This window comes from Plutella xylostella, chromosome 18 (assembly GCF_932276165.1).
Source record: "Plutella xylostella chromosome 18, ilPluXylo3.1, whole genome shotgun sequence".
NCBI lineage: Eukaryota > Metazoa > Arthropoda > Insecta > Lepidoptera > Plutellidae > Plutella > Plutella xylostella.
The window spans coordinates 7,382,803-7,400,014 of record NC_063998.1 but is presented as its reverse complement, the minus strand read 5'-3'; the positions used below and the strand labels follow the sequence as shown (position 1 = coordinate 7,400,014).

At 41.8% G+C, this 17,212-nt stretch overlaps 2 protein-coding genes across 2 annotated transcripts; one reads left to right on the top strand and one right to left on the bottom strand.

The window, feature by feature from the left end:
• The first annotated feature begins 967 nt into the window (after positions 1-967).
• LOC105381767 lies at positions 968-4,682 on the top strand. The gene is made up of 4 exons (XM_048627181.1): positions 968-1,557; positions 2,009-2,129; positions 3,081-3,261; positions 4,571-4,682. Exons 1-4 carry the CDS (start codon positions 1,045-1,047, stop codon positions 4,680-4,682), a joined length of 927 nt encoding a protein of 308 aa, XP_048483138.1. The 5' UTR covers positions 968-1,044.
• Positions 4,683-6,390: 1,708 nt separating this feature from the next.
• Positions 6,391-10,944, bottom strand: LOC105381410 (multiple coagulation factor deficiency protein 2 homolog). The gene is made up of 5 exons (XM_038114369.2): positions 10,750-10,944; positions 9,135-9,294; positions 8,213-8,348; positions 7,017-7,104; positions 6,391-6,631 (listed from the first exon to the last, which is right to left on the bottom strand). Exons 1-5 carry the CDS (start codon positions 10,760-10,762, stop codon positions 6,504-6,506), a joined length of 525 nt encoding a protein of 174 aa, XP_037970297.2. The 5' UTR covers positions 10,763-10,944; the 3' UTR covers positions 6,391-6,503.
• Positions 10,945-17,212: the final 6,268 nt, after the last annotated feature.

Genomic DNA, 17,212 nt, shown 5'->3' with positions numbered 1-17,212 from the left:
TTTATTCGTATCTTCCGTTCAATAATAGGGAAATGCCGCTTTTATCCGTATCTTTCGTCAGATATTACTAGTGCATATTATTGCATATCTTGCATTTATTACACATCTAGTACTCGCGAGAAATGAAAAAGTTCCAGTAAGAAAAGCTCCAAATTACTCCTATAATGCCATTCCACAGGGAAAGACATCTGACAGAACCCTAATTACATTCGAATAAATGTTTTTCTCCGTGGAATGGCAAACGGAAAAATCTGCAATATTGACGTTCGCGCACCAGGAGCAACATTTTATTATAATTTTTTAAATTAGATTAATTTGATGTTGACCTTTTGTAAGTGGAACATTTTCATTGCTCGTTACTGTTTCTACCTGACATATTGTAAAGTCTGTAGATAACCAGTGATCTTCCCTCGCTGCGCCGGTCCTGAGAGTAAGAGCGGGTGATGTAATGTGGCACACTTACCCAAACAGGCCCATGTCATTGTGCCACATGCTCATCACTATGAAATGAAAACAAACAAATGGTTTTGTCACCCACTGCTACTACATAATATAACCTAGTCAAAGTTAATGATGATAGGTGAGCAATATAGTTCAAACGGCTCATTACTCAATTAAAATCGTTTTATGACTTTTTGCAACCAACAATTACCTACCACCTAACTAAAGCTTAATGAAACCTTCCTCATTGGTCAACGTTTTAAATAAGATCAAACCTGATACATATAGGCGAATGCTTTAGATAAATATACAAGATAGGTACACATATATGTGTACGCTTTAATAATTAATTGTTTAAAATTTTTGTAATCCGCATCCGCATAATATGACTTTTCTTGCTTACTGTTGGAGTTAATTAATAGTTTTTACGAATAGCTCATGAAGTCACAGAGATAATATACCATAATTTATGTATCAATATTTAAGATATGCAGTTACGTAAATCTAAAACAACAGATTGCAAAACATTTCATCGGGCTTCGACATTGATACCAACAACGGTATGGCTCTAGCTTGTTACCTACAACAATCCGCCATTAACAGATGTCATCGTGCGTGCCACGAACAAAAGCACTCGGAAGAGATAAAACTGAAGACAAGCGGCGGCACCAGGCAGAGTCTTATCGACATCCGAGCCCATTGTGCGGCTACCTGCTTCCTCAGACCATCCCCAGGGTCCTTCCGAGACGCACGCGTAGAATATCCCTCAAAATGTATTTATCTCTACTCGTAGTGTCCGTAGTTCTTACAAGTGTGGTGGCGGAGCATTCTGGCGCGTATTCCTCGCCTCAGTATGCCAAGAAGATGTTCCCGAAACAAGGAGTTAATAACATTGATCTGTTGCCGCGGGAGAAGCCTCCTGTGCCCTTCAAGAGACCAGCGCCTTACGATGAAGGTGACACTATTGATCGCGTCGGCACCGACATTAATGACACCGCGCAGTACGGACGATCTTCGTTCCTCAACACAGCTGGTAGCTTCCTCAACGGGGCTGGTGGCCAGATAGTGTCCACTCTGGCCAAGGACTTCATAGCCAGGTCGACAGGTAGCAGCCAGGTTGGTTTTGACTGCATCTCGCAGGTTCGTATCGCACTTCTATTGTCATTTGCACGCTTGTCTTGTGACTAACAATAACAATATGCCGTTTTTGTTTGGAATTTAAAAGATAAGGGTTGTAAGAATTATGAGTCAGTACAGTTTTTATGGGTTACCTACTAAAAGTTTCGAGATAACTGTTATTGGCTAACTACCTAAAAAAAAAAACAAAAGGTGCGTCCAGTCTTATCCCGCTCGGAAATATTTCTGCATTATGATTGATCATGGCATGCATTTCACGCGCATCATCACGCGGAACTTTTTCACTATGGATCTGCCGTACACTTGACGCACTATAACTTCAAGAAATAACTGACAGTTGCAGCGACTTCTAGAAACAATCGACGGTTGCGGCAACTTCTAGAAACAATTGACGGCTCCTTAACCACAGTACGCTGGTGTCTGGTCGCAGGTGCTGAGCCTGAACCTCACGAACCTGGTGATCCTGGTGGTGCTGAAGGCGCTGATCCTCGCCGCCGGGTTCTTCGGAGCCGGAGCGTGGAAGGGACACCACTACGGGAGGAGCCTTGAAGGTAAGTGATCTTTTACGCTAAGATTTTCAACATATCAAATCAAATCTTCACCACAAGATGGGGCAACAATGTCAACAATGTAAGTACCTAAATATACTCGATACATACTGCACAGTAGTTATTATTACCTCTCATCTTTACCATGGCTTAAATTCACTCAACCAAGTCTGGCACGCGACAGCAATTATTAACATCTAACCGCAAAAACGCGTATAATCCCCAAAAAAATCAACACCATCCCTATTAAAGGCCAATAAATAACCTTATTTCTAAAAGCCCCACGATTCCCATCAGCTGCTTAAATCCTTTGTTGGACGGCGAAAAGGCTAAATTCAAACTGACCAGCGGAGTGGCCGGTAATCCAATAGCTACGGATGCGTTTGTCATGTTCCGTACTTAGTAATCCGTTTCTGGACGGATTATCCGGAGTTTCGAGACAAAAGGTGCCGTCTAAATGACCCGATGGTCGTCCGAATGTGCCTAATGGACATCCGATGGACTTGCACTGCCATTTTACCGCTATAGATTGTTTTGTTCAAAGCGACACCTTTGAGATTCGGAAACGGCTATTGATTCGGGTGCTTTGTTGTTTTGCAGGACAATTTGTCTAACGGAATATTTAAGTTGTTCGTGCATTTTATTGCACCAAGAACTGATAAACAGTACACGTTCAAATGATGACAGTATTAATAGAGATAAAAAAAACTCCAATGGAAATGCAAACGTAAGAAGTGCCAAGAAGTTTATATTAGCTAAGAGTATTTTCATATTTCACATTCTCATTTCATACATGAATTGAATGAATTAAAAGCGATAAACCTATTTTCATGGCTCATTGATATTTATCCTTAACAAACCATCTTCTCATCCCTCTATTACGAGTCCGTAAGTAGTAGGTAAGCTCTTTTTCAGCTACATTCAATAAACTCACACCCCATTACCCCCAAACAGACAACCTGAACGCCACCTACATCTCGGAAGACGAGCTGTACCTGTACCTGGCGTACCTGTCGGGGCGGCAGAGCGGGCGCTACGGCTGCCTGTACCGGCTGGCGTGCGCGCGGCCGCGGCAGGCGGCGCCCTACGCCTCGGGAGCAGAGCTGCTGATGCAGGGCGCCAAGCTGCTGCAGGGGTAAGGAGGAAGGATGTAGACATCATCATCAGCCTTCCATCGCCCACTTTTGGGCCTATACCCAACAGTGAGCGATGTAAACATAAGTATAGAAAATATTCCGGTGTCTTCTAATCGACATCAATATGCATGGTAGAATCATGTGTAAGTTAGTTAGTTCTACGGAGATGCTGGAGGTGTTGGCGCATCCCCATGGCAAAGGGAGGATCCTCCGACCAGGCCGGGTGGTGTGGCCTGGCGGACAGCTACCCAACGGTTAGCTTTGGGCTCTGTATATATAGCAGAGTAGGTGAGAAACTTCGAATGCGCGATGTAGGATAACATACTGTCGGGGCGACAGAGCGGGCGCTACGGCTGCCTGTACCGGCTGGCGTGCGCGCGGCCGCGGCAGGCGGCGCCCTATGCCTCGGGAGCCGAGCTGCTGATGCAGGGGGCCAAGCTGCTGCAGGGGTAAGGAGAAGGATGTAGACATAACTGAAAAATATTCCGGTGTCTTCTAGTCGATATCAATAAATGCATGGTAGAATCAACCATTGATGTATTAAAACTCGTTAGTTTCACAATCGTTTCCCGCTAGATGTTTTGCGTTTTTTTATACGATAAAATTGATGATGGTAAATGTTGCTTAAAGTTAAGAATCCATCTATCGGGTTCCTACGTATTGGACCAAACGGATTCTCATAAATGGAGAAACGAATGAAGTGAACGCACTTGTGTGATACAAAGAACAATTTAATGCGATGCGTCCGTTGAGTGCGAAGCTGAAACGTGGAAATAGTCGGTAAAATGCGTCTATCTATAAGAATATTCTTACCCCACGGTGTCTTTGCATGATGGTGTAATAATAATAATAATGTCCTCCTAGCCGAATTTCGACTACGGCGGCCAATCTCAATTGAGATCAGCCATCTACGCAGGAGTAGATTATAGTGCCCAAGTGTGTGCGCAGTACACAGGAGCACTCTCTGTTCCATTACTCTCATAGCCCAATGGGACGGATTGACCGACACGACTGGAGAGAGCTAGGCGCAGGACCGACTGCTTTACATGCCCATCCGACAGCATGGATCGTTTCACTGTTTCGGACATCAGGTGATCAGCCTTCTATGTCCTAACCAAACTTAGAACCACAATTTAGAAACACAAATTGATGGTCCCACCCGGGAATCGAACCCGGGACCTCTGGGTCATGAAGCGAAGCTTCTACCACTAGACCACAGAGGCAGTTATGATGATGGTGTACTTCGTTTTAAATAATATTACGTAAAATACACACATCAATTTTATAACCAAACTTTTTATCTTTCAGCAACGACATCGAGTTGTCGGAGTACGAGGAGATATCCTCTGGCATCAAGGAGGCCACGTCGTGGGGCGAGCGCGGCCTGCCCTGCGACACGCAGTACCAGTGCGGGGAGTGACGAGCCAACTTTGTATCCTTCAGGCCGGTTATTTGATCCGTAATTGATCAGATATAGTAACTTCTACTTAGTTAAAAACCAACGAAATTCATGTACCTACTTAAATGTCATGCATTCAGTTTAACTATGGATGAAAAAACCAGCCCTTACTTTAAGATTATAAGTTTATAGATAGTTTCGACGAACGAAAACTTAGAAGTTTTGACCGTCAACTGCAAAGGCGTCTGTTATTTTGCAGGAGGCGCTGCATTGTTATGTAGAACTGTTAGTAATAAGGAAACTTGTTCATCTGCATAAAGTTTAATAACATACACTAAATAGCGATTAATATACCTAGGTATCGACTGATAAAACTCGTCAGTGAACTAACCCAAACCACACATTTAATATTAGTCAAACTGTAATTGCCGTTTGTAAAAAATTATAGACTAGGTGTGATTTGCATGTAAGATCTAACTTTTTCGGCGACATAGTGTAGGTATTAGTAGGTAACTATGTTATATACCTTCCTAAAATTTATAATTATGCTGTGTTGAAGTAAAACTAAGTTCTTCAGTATTGAAATGTTTGACTGAATAGTAAACGTTAGTCTAGATAAGTCATAACGTGGATATCTCTATGCTTTTTGTAAAAATATAATGTAAGGAGAGTATTATCAATGTTTTGAATAAACGCAAGCATAAGAGTAAAAATGTTTTATTGTCTTAAGAAAAAAATATTCAATGTCAAGGTACAAAGGTGAAACTTATCTAATATATGCTTCCACAACACAATACCAAAATTATTCGATAACTTAAATTAATACTTTTTGTAAATGTTACCTTAACATAAGTGTATTTACCTACCTACTTATCGGAAGAACTAAAACAATCTTAATTGTTCTTATTGAATAGGATAGAATTACTCTAATTGATGAGTAGTCCATACTATAAAGACAAGTTAGTGTGTCTCGCAAAAACATTCAAATCGAGATTAAATCTACTTATGATATGCTTTGACAGAATGAATGTGACAGCAATAGATTTAATTTGAATTTAAGGGTTGCTGGTGCAAGCCGCCCTAAGTAATTCTAAACTATATTCACAGATCAAATAAGAAGCCTCCCGTATAATATTGTTATCGGTTTTTATAGCAAGCATACGATCTACTAAGCATGTAGTGAATCAAATGCAAAAAAAATATTTATTCAAATTATTGGCACAACAACAGAACGAACGACGTACTTTGTAAATAAACCGTACATTTTCTCTATACAATGTAATATAGAGGTATACCCAAGTACTTATAGAGTTGGCAACACTCACGGTGAGTAGTGAGATTAGTAAAATTTCTAACTCTTAAAAACTGAGGGCGTAGTGGGAGTTTTTCTTACGATTTTATTAGTGAAAAATTACTGCGAATTTGTGTGTAAGTTTGATTATTTGTTTAAATAGCACTCCGGTAGTGCAGCGCGTGTACCGCTAGGTGGCGACTCTCCTGCGCTATACAATAATTATACTATACGTATACTACAATATTAATACTATTAGTAATTTTTCACCAAAGTCAGTATTCATCTAAAACCCACCACCAAGCTCAAATAATATGTTGATGATGACAAGGATGATTATGATCACCCAGTTATAAACTATAGACCATTACACAATAGTATGTTATTTTCACTAAAGTTCTAATTTCGATAAAAAAATCCCACTAAGCTCACAAGAACAAACCTGAACAGAAATTCACTGATCATATAAACCGATTCATTCACACTATTTCACACGCACTATTCCATTTATCTAATCACAATCACAATTAATTCAGTACGTAATAACTGGGTCAGTCTTGGGCCAGCACCCGGTGTGTGCGTCCCTTGGGATCGTGCAGCCGCGCCTTCCGGTATTCCAGGTACGATATGTAGCCGTCGTTGTCTTTGTCGTCTAGGGCTAGCGTCTTGTCCACTAGAGCTGTGGAATTAAAATGACACCTTAGTAGGTATATTGGAATGATACAAGAATGGTAAATGGTAATGTTAATGGTAATGAACTTTTTAAAAGATTAATTTCTTATAATCCCAACAAAGTATAGTAATATAATTAGACGGATATAGTTATAGCTAAATCCCTTGTAAAGATCAGGAATGGGCTGTAGCACCTGTCAGATTCCAAGGGTGTAATGTAAGACCAAGAGAATCCATATGGTACACTAAGAGAATCCATATGGTACACCAAGACACTCCATTTCAGATGCCACGTTACGTTTGTCATCTTGTGAACTCTGCTGAAGAAAGCATCGGTCCTATATTATGTGACTTAGCAAAAATATAAATTTATGTAATTACTTTGCACGTACCTACGTAATCGACGATCTCATTTGATTCGGGTTCAATAGACTTATCCGTATCAGGATTGTGGTTGTGCTCTGTCATATGATACACCGCCTGCAAGAAAAGAAAATCAAGGTTCTACCTTTTTTGGCATAAGATTTATTTGCCTAATCTCGTATTGCATAGTAATCACGTTTGGTCAAAGTCTCGTTACGCCGAAAATCGTATGGCATAAATCTCGTTTAGTAAAAAGTTATTTCGCATAACATTGTTTAGCCTAATAATGGTATGGCCAAATCTTGAATAGCCTAATAATGCTATGGCATAGGTTTATTAGGTTTATACAAAGTAATAATATTCGTTTGACTTTAACTTTGACGGAGCGTCTCCCTACATAGCGCAAACTGGTGCCTTGTATTGTTTCCGCTGTTTGGAAAACGCTCCGCTCCGCTTCGCTGCGCTCCGCTTTGGTTTTGATGAACATGTGCACCTAACACGCTCCTCCTCGCTTTGCTCGTCGTCGCACCTAAACGTCGTCGATCTCATGGGGTTTGTAATAATTATATTGGTCGTTAACTTTCGATTTTTTCATCATACAATATCGTGATTTTCGGGATGTAGGAGAAAAATATCACAATTTGTACATTTACTACATACTTAATATATTATTTATTAAGATAACATTACGAGAAACAAGATTATACATAGGTATAGACGAACATAAATTTGAGCAAACGAAACTTAGGTGTTTAAAGATTGTGCCTAAAGAGTTTTAGACGAAACGAGCCTTATGCCACATAAGTCTTGGCAAAGAGATGGTTCGGCCAAAAAAGTTTAGACCATACGAGTTATGCGAAATGAGTTTTGGTCAATAAAGATTATGCGAGATGAGCGGAACCCGAAAATCAATCATGATCACTACGTTTAGATTATAATAAATATAAACAAATACGATCACTAATATTGTACTTATACACACCAATTAGAAAATTTACTTTCATTACTTTTACAAATTCAGCTGTAGTGTTTGTTTGGGTAATAACAAAACTGGTGCAAATCATCATCATCATCATCGTTTTAAAGCTACATGCCACTTTATAAAACACTATAATGTAACGTTCTGGCTACCCCTGCTATTCTTATATTTACACAAGAGTTTGTTTGTCCTCTGCCCGGAGTCCTCCTCTATGTGTCTGGAATAAGTGCAATGTGCTAAGCCCACCTTGAGCATCTCGAGTCCGTCGAGCTTGTTGTTGCGGTCGAAGTCGTGCGCCTGGAAGTAGTGGAACTCCAGCTCCTCGGGCGACATCTGCGCCACCATCTCCGCCGTCAGGTGCGCCGAGTCCTCCTCTATGTGTCTGGAATTAGTATATACAATTTTATTGTTGGTATACAGAAAACAGATAGATAGATAGCAATTTGTTTAGGTAACATCTTCAGATCACCGGTAATAACGCATACAAATGCCAATGACTTGCCTTTCGAATTACTATCGACTTAAGTCGACAACACTCGTAATCGCTATGCAGCTCCGTAAGCCGATTTGAATAACTACGCAATGTATGTATATTCCAGGCCGCTGGTTTTCCACCGGTTGCTGCCTTCATTCAAAGAGATAACTGCTGATATAGAGAGATAGAACTACTCACTTAGCATCCCTCAGCACATCTTCCTCTTGCGTCAGCGACTCGGCACCTTACGGCGTATAGTGGTGGTGCTGGTGGTCCATCGGCTGGGTAAGTTATGCTCGTGGGGGGAAGAGACAACTGACATGTACGATGTCGATGAGTCCAGCTATCAGAGAGAGCTAGAACTCACTTAGCATCCCTCAGCACATCCTCCTCTTGCGTCAGCGACTCGGCCCCTCGCGGCGTGTAGTGATGGTGCTGGTGGTCAATCGGCTGGGTAAGTTATGCTAGTGGGGGGAAAGAGACAACTGCCACAGTGCATTAAGGCCAGCTATCAGAGCAAGGGAAACAGTAGAACTCATTTAGCATCCCTCAGCACATCCTCCTCTTGCGTCAGCGACTCGGCTCCTCTCGGCGTGTAGTGATGATGCTGATGGTCCACCGGTGTCTGTGAGAAAGATAGTGATACCAACAAGATGGCTGTACTAGCAGAGGGAAAGAGATAGAAGAACTCACTTAGCATCCCTCAACACATCCTCCTCTTGCGTAAGCGACTCGGCTCCTCTTGGCGTGTAGTGATGGTGCTGGTGGTCCACCGGCTGCTGCCCGTGCGGGTGGTGCGGGCCGCGCCGCAGCGCCAGCGACAGGGACAGCTGCCACAGCAGCACCAGGCATCCTGCAGGAGAGAGAGGAGGATGGAAATTATGTATGATGTATAGAATGAAGATGTTGGACGAAGTAGCGCGAGCGGCGAGAAACAAAAGACATCGTAAGAAAGTTCGTAAATCCTTTGATCTCAGAATATCGAATAATTTAATGTGTAGTAATTGGTTTGATTCATAGTAACAATAAAAACAAATTAAAGCTTAAGCTACTCAAAACAAGCAATCGCAGTCAAACCTACGGCACGCGTCATCAATTTATTAAACAAACTTACAAAAGAAACAACGAGTGGCCCTCGCGAGTACTGGGAGGTACCTGCCGTAATTTGAGGGCCATTGTCGAGTCGCAACATGAAAGGGTGCGGGCAGCTGCGGCCCCTCGGCTGGGCCCCCGGCCCCCCGCAAGGGCCCCCGCGTGGGCCCCAGGGCGCCAGGGCCCCGTCGCGAACCAATATTCACACCTCATTTCACAAGTCTCCGACCTACTTAATTCGTGATTTGTCAAGTCCGAGTCAATAGAACGCCAAATAAACTGTTTGCAGAGTTCATGAATGAGAGAAGATTGGCTGTAATTTTGCATGCAGTCGGCTAATTTGCGTGTGTGCTTGTAGCTTTGTTATGTTGATGTAATTTTGTGTATCGGAGTGAGATTGAGCTCGCAAAGGAAGAGGAAATACGGAAAAGAGTAGATGTTCATGTTTGAGGATATTAAAACCAAGGACAACTCTATGTAATTCATCTTCCCCATGCGTTCGCTATGCTATGTTTTTTTTTAAATACATAAGTACTTATTAATGATAGGTTGGCAACTAAAGCTAAACAACAACAAAAATAAACAGAAGACTTCATCAAAATTTCAAACGAGAGCATTCTAAAAAACCTGTCACAAACTTACACATCAGAGACAAAATGCAACATTCAATATCGAATGCATAATTAAAATATATCCGACCCCTCGCTCCAGCGGGAACAGTTGGCGAAAGACGAAACTTCTTTTAATCTGACCCTCTTTATTATAGAGCACCGGGTCCATAATATAATGCCCTAATGGAGGACAAATTATACTGAACAAGTGCAGGGTACATATGTCGGGGTGTTCGACAGAATCGGCTCGGAGCCCCGAGGGCGTCCCATCGTATTATCACCCGATAAAACCCTAATCCCGAGTGATTACAATGAAATCACTTGCGCTGCGGCTCATCAATTCTTTTATTCTGCTGTGTTTTGGTGGTTCAAAATGTGGTGAAAAGGATTAAGTGTAACACCTTCTTTGTGAAAAAAGAGGTCACGTCTAACTTTTACATTATTAACATTCATAAAACCGCACCGAAATTATCAATGATTTCTACAAATATGTCCTAAAATCGGGGGAGTGAGAGGTGTTTAAGTTCAACTATGATGATGCAAAATTAAGATACCAAATGAACTGTAACTATCTCATAAAAAATATGACCCAAATAGTTACTTACCTTCTATTTTCATGGCTTCAAAGGTGGAAATTATCTTGTATTTTGTTCATTTGTTTTTGTTTTTTGGCACGACGCCGACTCGCACTGTCACTGGTGACACACAGATCGATGTTAACACGCATGCGTCACTTCCACACGTGAAAATGTCCCCTATGGTTGGGCCGACAGAGTTCAATTTAGAAGGAAGTTTCTCGCAGAAAATGCGCATGCCCTGTGAAAATCTGGAATAGTTCCCGAGTTTTCCATAGATGGCAGCACTGGTAGTTTCAGGGAGACTTTCCGCGCTTTTCTTACAATTTCGTTCTGATTGGGCTAAGCTCGTTTCTCATACATTACGTTTGTTATCATATTTTTTTTAATGTTTTAGATGAATAACACAGACAGGAAAACAGATCTCATTATTTCTAATTATTAATGTACCCCATTTATTTATACATTAATACTACATATGCCGCAAATTTATTTTTACTTTGGAAAGATCAGATCGCAAACTAGAGAAAGATCTTAAATAAAGCATAGTTTACACCTCATCTCACTATAACTGGTGTTTTATCAGTTATCACTGTAAAACCGTGTTATCTAAATACGTGACGAGCCACAGGCACTTGCCCTCGAGATGATTCTTGTTTTATCTCAGCTGCATTATAAATTATGACGTCAATTTACTCCCACTGTTGTTATTATTATATTTTAAACTTGATTCGGTCTAGTATTTGTCACCATAGTGAACAGGTGAGCCAGTTAGATAAGTTGGTAGTCGTTGACTGCGTTGGATGCGCTATTGATACGTCACTCGGTGAGGCTTATTTCGTGCAAACCTTTATTATATTTTCTATAATCTACTTTTTTACTTATAATAAAACTGAGTATTAAAGGGAATTAAATTACCTACTACTTTCGTTTCATATTGTAACGCATAAAAAACTGCGTTTCGCATTATTCACACTTGTATCCGTTTTGCATTTCATATTAAATAATACAGAACTCGTTGTCATGAATATTTAAAAATTGCATTTACAATGGTGATGGATATTGAAAAATTTCCACCTCGACCGGTGCAAATTGTTGCTATTGTAGTAGGCAGCAGCTGAACGGTTAAGAGCTTCGTTGCAACTGGTTTACATAAAGTCATTTTCGATGCGATGTCGACTTTTCAGTTTAAACCAAAAGGTAATAAAAATCTTGTTTGTCACAACACCTAACCTTTTTTGTCACAACAATGTAATTAAATAAAAAAATATTTCTCTAATACTTAGTCAGTAATTAATTTGTAGCCTGAATATACATATACAAGTAACAGGAAACACACATTTAAACTGCTGTTATCAAAACCTGTATTAATCTGATCTGATTATGTTCCTAAACTCCATGTAGATACTCTGCTCACAGATTTGATTGAGATTTCTACCTACTCATAGGAAAATGCCGTCGATATGTCTACTATACTTGTATTCAGATAGGTAGATAAAGGTAGTTACGATCTTGCAAACAAAAAATACCCGAGATTCAAAACAGCCATCCATAACAACTCCAGTGATTCCTATATAAAATACATTTTCTCTTAACCCAACGGTGAAATAGATCTTTATTCCTTTAAAGATAGGAATAGAATTTGCTGGCACAACAAAGAGCCTTCAAGATCCTGAAAGGCACAAGTGCTGGTGTTCCAAGCTTAGTAATAGCAATCTTAAGTGTAAGAAGACAAGGGAAGTTTTTCTTCGGGAAAGTTTCCCAAAGAAGCCTTTTCAGTGTCGAGGTATTTATGTTTATAGCGATCTGTTGTGGGTAAGTTAAAAAGAGACGGATGTATGCTCGCGTGTGGGGATCAATACATTTGTGATGCAGACTCGGCTGTAGTCCTCGTGATCGTTTTCTTACATTAGCATTTAAATTGATTTCGCCATTTAGCGACATCAAGAGTATTCTCTTTCTTTTGTTTTTTGCTGCAGAAGCGAGGGTGCTGGAATTGTTGGGTTCACGTTTTTAGATAGTGGTGGTTACAAATTGCTTTTGAAAGATAGTTTATATAAAATAAATTTACGGTTGCGCGATTCCATTATTTACTTTGCAAATAATATACTTGGGGCTAGGGGGGCTTGTCGCTCACGTCCGTAGGTACAAACCCTAGTTACCCTACACGTGCCCCCTGGGTGGTGCTAACGAGTGACAACGCCGAATGTCGGGCGGCGGTAAATCGACCCGACCTCCTCTCCTAGCAGAGGCGGCGATCTCCCGCCGTAAAAAAGGAGAATCACCAACACGCCTGCCAAGCGCGGTGATTATGGCAAATACACCTCCTAATGATGGAAAAAACAAAGCCCCGGCCCCCAGTCCCCGGCAGCCCCGCTATCCCGGACTCCGGTAGCGGTCACGGTAACGGCGGGGCAGGGGGTGCGAAGAATCTCCGGCAGAGAGTCGGCTACCAGCCCAACCGACCCTTGCACCTGGCAACATATAACGCACGGACACTGAGGGAAGACGTGAAGATAGAGGAGCTGGAAGAGGAAATCAGCAAGTTAAAATGGGACATTATAGGGTTATCCGAAGTCCGACGAGAGGGAGAGGATACGGAAATTCTCCAGTCCGGAAACTTGCTGTACCACCGGGAGGGCGACCAACTGTCCCAAGGGGGTGTCGGGTTCATCGTCAACAAGTCCCTCGTCAACAACATCGTTGAAATCGGAAGTGTGTCGACACGGGTTGCGTACCTCATCCTGAGAATATCTAAACGATACTCAATGAAGGTCATACAGGTTTACGCACCCACATCTAAGCACACCGATGATGAGGTCGAACTTGCGTATGAAGACGTATCGTCTGCCCTGCGTAAGTTCACTACTCATTTCACGGTGGTGATGGGAGACTTTAACGCGAAACTCGGAAAACAAGAAGGCGGCGAGACGAAAGTGGGGTCACATGGATTTGGAGTCAGGAACCATCGTGGGCAAATGCTGGCTGACTTCTTGGAGAAGGAGGGCCTCTATATGATGAACTCCTTCTACAAGAAGAAGCCACAAAGGAAGTGGACGTGGATTAGCCCCGATGGGAAGACTAAAAACGAGATCGACTTCATATTGACGGATAAGAAGCACATATTCAATGATGTCTCAGTGATCAGTAGGGTTAAGACCGGCAGCGATCACCGACTCGTAAGAGGCACTTTGAATATAAACTGCAAAATAGAACGCTCCCGTCTAATGAAGTCCACGCTCCGTCCTACTCCTGCTCAAATCCAGGATCCCGAAAGCTTTCAGTCTGAGCTTTGCGACCGCCTGATATGTTTAGAGAATTGCGTTACAGTTGACGATTTAAACAATAGGTTTGTGGAAACTGTCCGAGAGGTAGGATCGAAATATTTTTCGTCCCGAACCAACCGAGGACCTCAAAAACTCTCAGATGGGACTCTGAGTCTCATAAGAGAACGGAGAGAAATGAGGTTGCAGTCTTCAGTTGATATGGTCGAATACAGACGTCTAAACAGACAGATCGCCAAAGCAAGACGTTGCGATATGAGACGCTACAATTGCAAGCGCATTCAAGACGCAATAGAGCAAAACAAGGGCTCCAAAGTCTTTGCTAGAGATCAATCTGTTCGGCAGACTCTGTTGACCCAACTGAAGACCGACACTGGCAACACCGTTTCATCAGTGCCCGAAATTCTGGGAGAAATTGAGAGATTCTACGGACAGTTATACACCACAACACAAAACCCTATTACCAGCGGTGCTCACGACAGCCGAGCGCCACTCACCCGACACTATACCGAAGATATTCCGGACGTCAGTCTAGACGAGATTAGTATAGCTCTCAAACAGCTAAAAAACAACAAAGCTCCGGGAGATGATGGAATAACGACAGAACTTCTGAAAGCCGGCGGTAGACCGATTTTAATAGCACTTCGGAGGCTGTTTAATTCCGTCATACTCGAAGGCACAAGCCCGGAGGCATGGAGCAGAAGTGTAGTGACTTTGTTCTTCAAGAAAGGCAACAAAGCCCTATTGAAGAATTATAGACCCATTGCACTTCTGAGCCATGTGTACAAGCTGTTTTCGAGAGTTATTACGAATCGTCTCGAGCAAAGACTCGACGACTTCCAGCCTCCCGAACAAGCCGGGTTCCGAAAAGGCTATAGTACCATAGATCACATACACACGCTTCGGCAGGTTATACAGAAGACCGAGGAGTATAATCTACCTTTATATCTAGCGTTTGTGGACTATGAGAAAGCCTTTGATTCTATTGAGCTCTGGGCGATGCTTCAATCCCTTCAGCGGTGCCATATAGACTATCGCTATATCGAGGTGTTGAGATGTATATACAATGCTGCCACAATGTCAGTTCGATTACACGAACATAGCACAAAACCGATCCAGTTGCAAAGGGGCGTGAGACAGGGAGATGTTATTTCTCCGAAACTGTTCACCTGTGCACTGGAAGATGTTTTTAAGCTTGTAGAGTGGAAAAGACTGGGCATTAACGTCAATGGCGAATATATCTCTCATCTACGATTTGCTGATGACATAGTTATTATGGCGGAAACGCTGGAGGAGTTGGGCGAAATGCTCACAGACCTCAATGATGCCTCTAAACAAGTTGGGCTGAAAATGAACATGGACAAGACAAAGGTCATGTCGAACGAACATGTTTCATCATCGCCCGTAACTGTAGGAGGTGTCACCATCGAAGTTGTTGATCAGTATCCCTACCTAGGACAAGTGATCCGATTAGGTAAATCCAACTTCGATAAAGAGGTAGCTCGTAGAATCCAACTCGGATGGGCAGCGTTCGGGAAATTACGACACATCTTCACTGAAAACATACCTCAGTGTCTGAAAACAAAAGTTTTCAATCAGTGCGTGTTGCCAGTGATGACTTACGGAGCCGAGACGTGGTGCTTCACCAAAGGGCTTATCCACAAGCTCAGAGTTGCTCAGCGTGCTATGGAAAGGGCTATGTTAGGCGTGTCCCTGCGAGATAGGATTCGTAATGAAGAAATCCGCAGGAGAACTAAAGTTACCGACATAGCCAAAAGGATTAGCACGCTGAAATGGCAATGGGCTGGCCACGTAGCCCGCAGAGCCGACGACCGCTGGAGTAGAAAGGTTCTGGAGTGGAGACCCCGTGTCGGCAAACGGCGTGTCGGTCGCCCCCCAACCCGTTGGTCTGATGATCTGCGGAAGGTAGCGGGAAGCCGCTGGATGCAGATGGCGGGTGACCGTTTGGGGTGGCGATCGTTAGGAGAGGCCTATGTCCAACAGTGGACTACGGAAGGCTGAGAGAGAGAGAGAGAATAATATACTTAATATATATAATTATTATGTTGGGTAACATAATAAAGGTAAATATTGAAGTTTCAGAAGCTGCCTGTTGTAATCAGTTGAAATAAAGTTTAGATTTATAGTACTTAAATCCTTACTAATATTATAAATGCGAAAGTAACTGTGTCTGTCTGTCTGTCTGTCTGTCTGTTACTCTTTCACGCCAAAACTACAGAACGGATTTGAATGAAATTTGGTATACATACGGTCTAGACCCTGGGAAAAAACATAGGCTACTTTTTATCCCGGAAATCCCACGGGAAAACTTTTTAAGGCGAAGCGAAGCGCGCGGGAACAGCTAGTAAATAATAATGATAATAATATCCACTTATTGGAGGAATCAATAAAAATACACGCGCGCGTACATTTTTAAACAAATTAATATGTCTCTACATTTTAAAAACTTATAACAAACACTATAACTTAAACTCAAGTACTTTTAACAGGGTATTGAACAGTTTATTTCGCCTCCTTGTAGCGACGGAATACTATCCACGCAGACTCTGCTGTCGTATGTCTCTGGTCCATTCTTTGTCCAGGACAATCTTCTGCTGGTCAGCGGGAACCCGAATAGGGAAGTCCGTCGGGATGGCGGACTGCAGTCTCTCGATTGACAGTTGCCAGTACCTGGAATGAGTGTTCAGTCAGTGCAGCCGACTGCGCCGACACTCCTCTCCTTAACATCGACATTTTTTTTTTATAAACGGAAAGATTAATTGGTACGAATCAGTATTCAAATTTTGTTAGCAATGGTCAAAACTTAAATTTTGAATGTAGGTAGGTACCTCTAGATTATGATTTACGGTAGCTACAACCAATCAAATTTCAAACCAAGAATTGTAACTTTTTGACATTGCTAAATCTCAATTCGGAATCTCTACATTTAAAACTGTAATTCATAGTAAGTAGGAAGGTACTTTATGCAGTATTTTTTTTTACCTACGTCAAAAAATAAATAACAGAAACATAATGTGTTAGGCTTTACCCATGTACCCATATCACAAAACTATTTTCAATAAATATCTTATTGAATTTCAGAAACAAGAATCAAAATTGAACATCATTTAAATATCTGTCTGCAAATATTTAAATTTACCGTTCTAAACGAGTAATAATCACAACACCCACGGTAGCAGTTAATAAAA

What these genes read in the sequence shown, in the direction of transcription:
- LOC105381767 (XM_048627181.1), top strand. Translation starts at nt 1,045, where the DNA reads ATGTCATCGTGCGTGCCACGAACAAAAGCACTCGGAAGAGATAAAACT. An exon ending in GGTCGACAGGTAGCAGCCAG is followed by an intron (nt 1,558 to 2,008) that starts GTTGGTTTTGAC and finishes GTCTGGTCGCAG; the next exon opens with GTGCTGAGCCTGAACCTCAC. An exon ending in CTACGGGAGGAGCCTTGAAG is followed by an intron (nt 2,130 to 3,080) that starts GTAAGTGATCTT and finishes ACCCCCAAACAG; the next exon opens with ACAACCTGAACGCCACCTAC.
- LOC105381410 (XM_038114369.2), bottom strand. An exon ending in GATGTGTTGAGGGATGCTAA is followed by an intron (nt 8,349 to 9,134) that starts GTGAGTTCTTCT and finishes TACTAATTCCAG; the next exon opens with ACACATAGAGGAGGACTCGG. An exon ending in TGAGATCGTCGATTACGTAG is followed by an intron (nt 6,632 to 7,016) that starts GTACGTGCAAAG and finishes TTAATTCCACAG; the next exon opens with CTCTAGTGGACAAGACGCTA.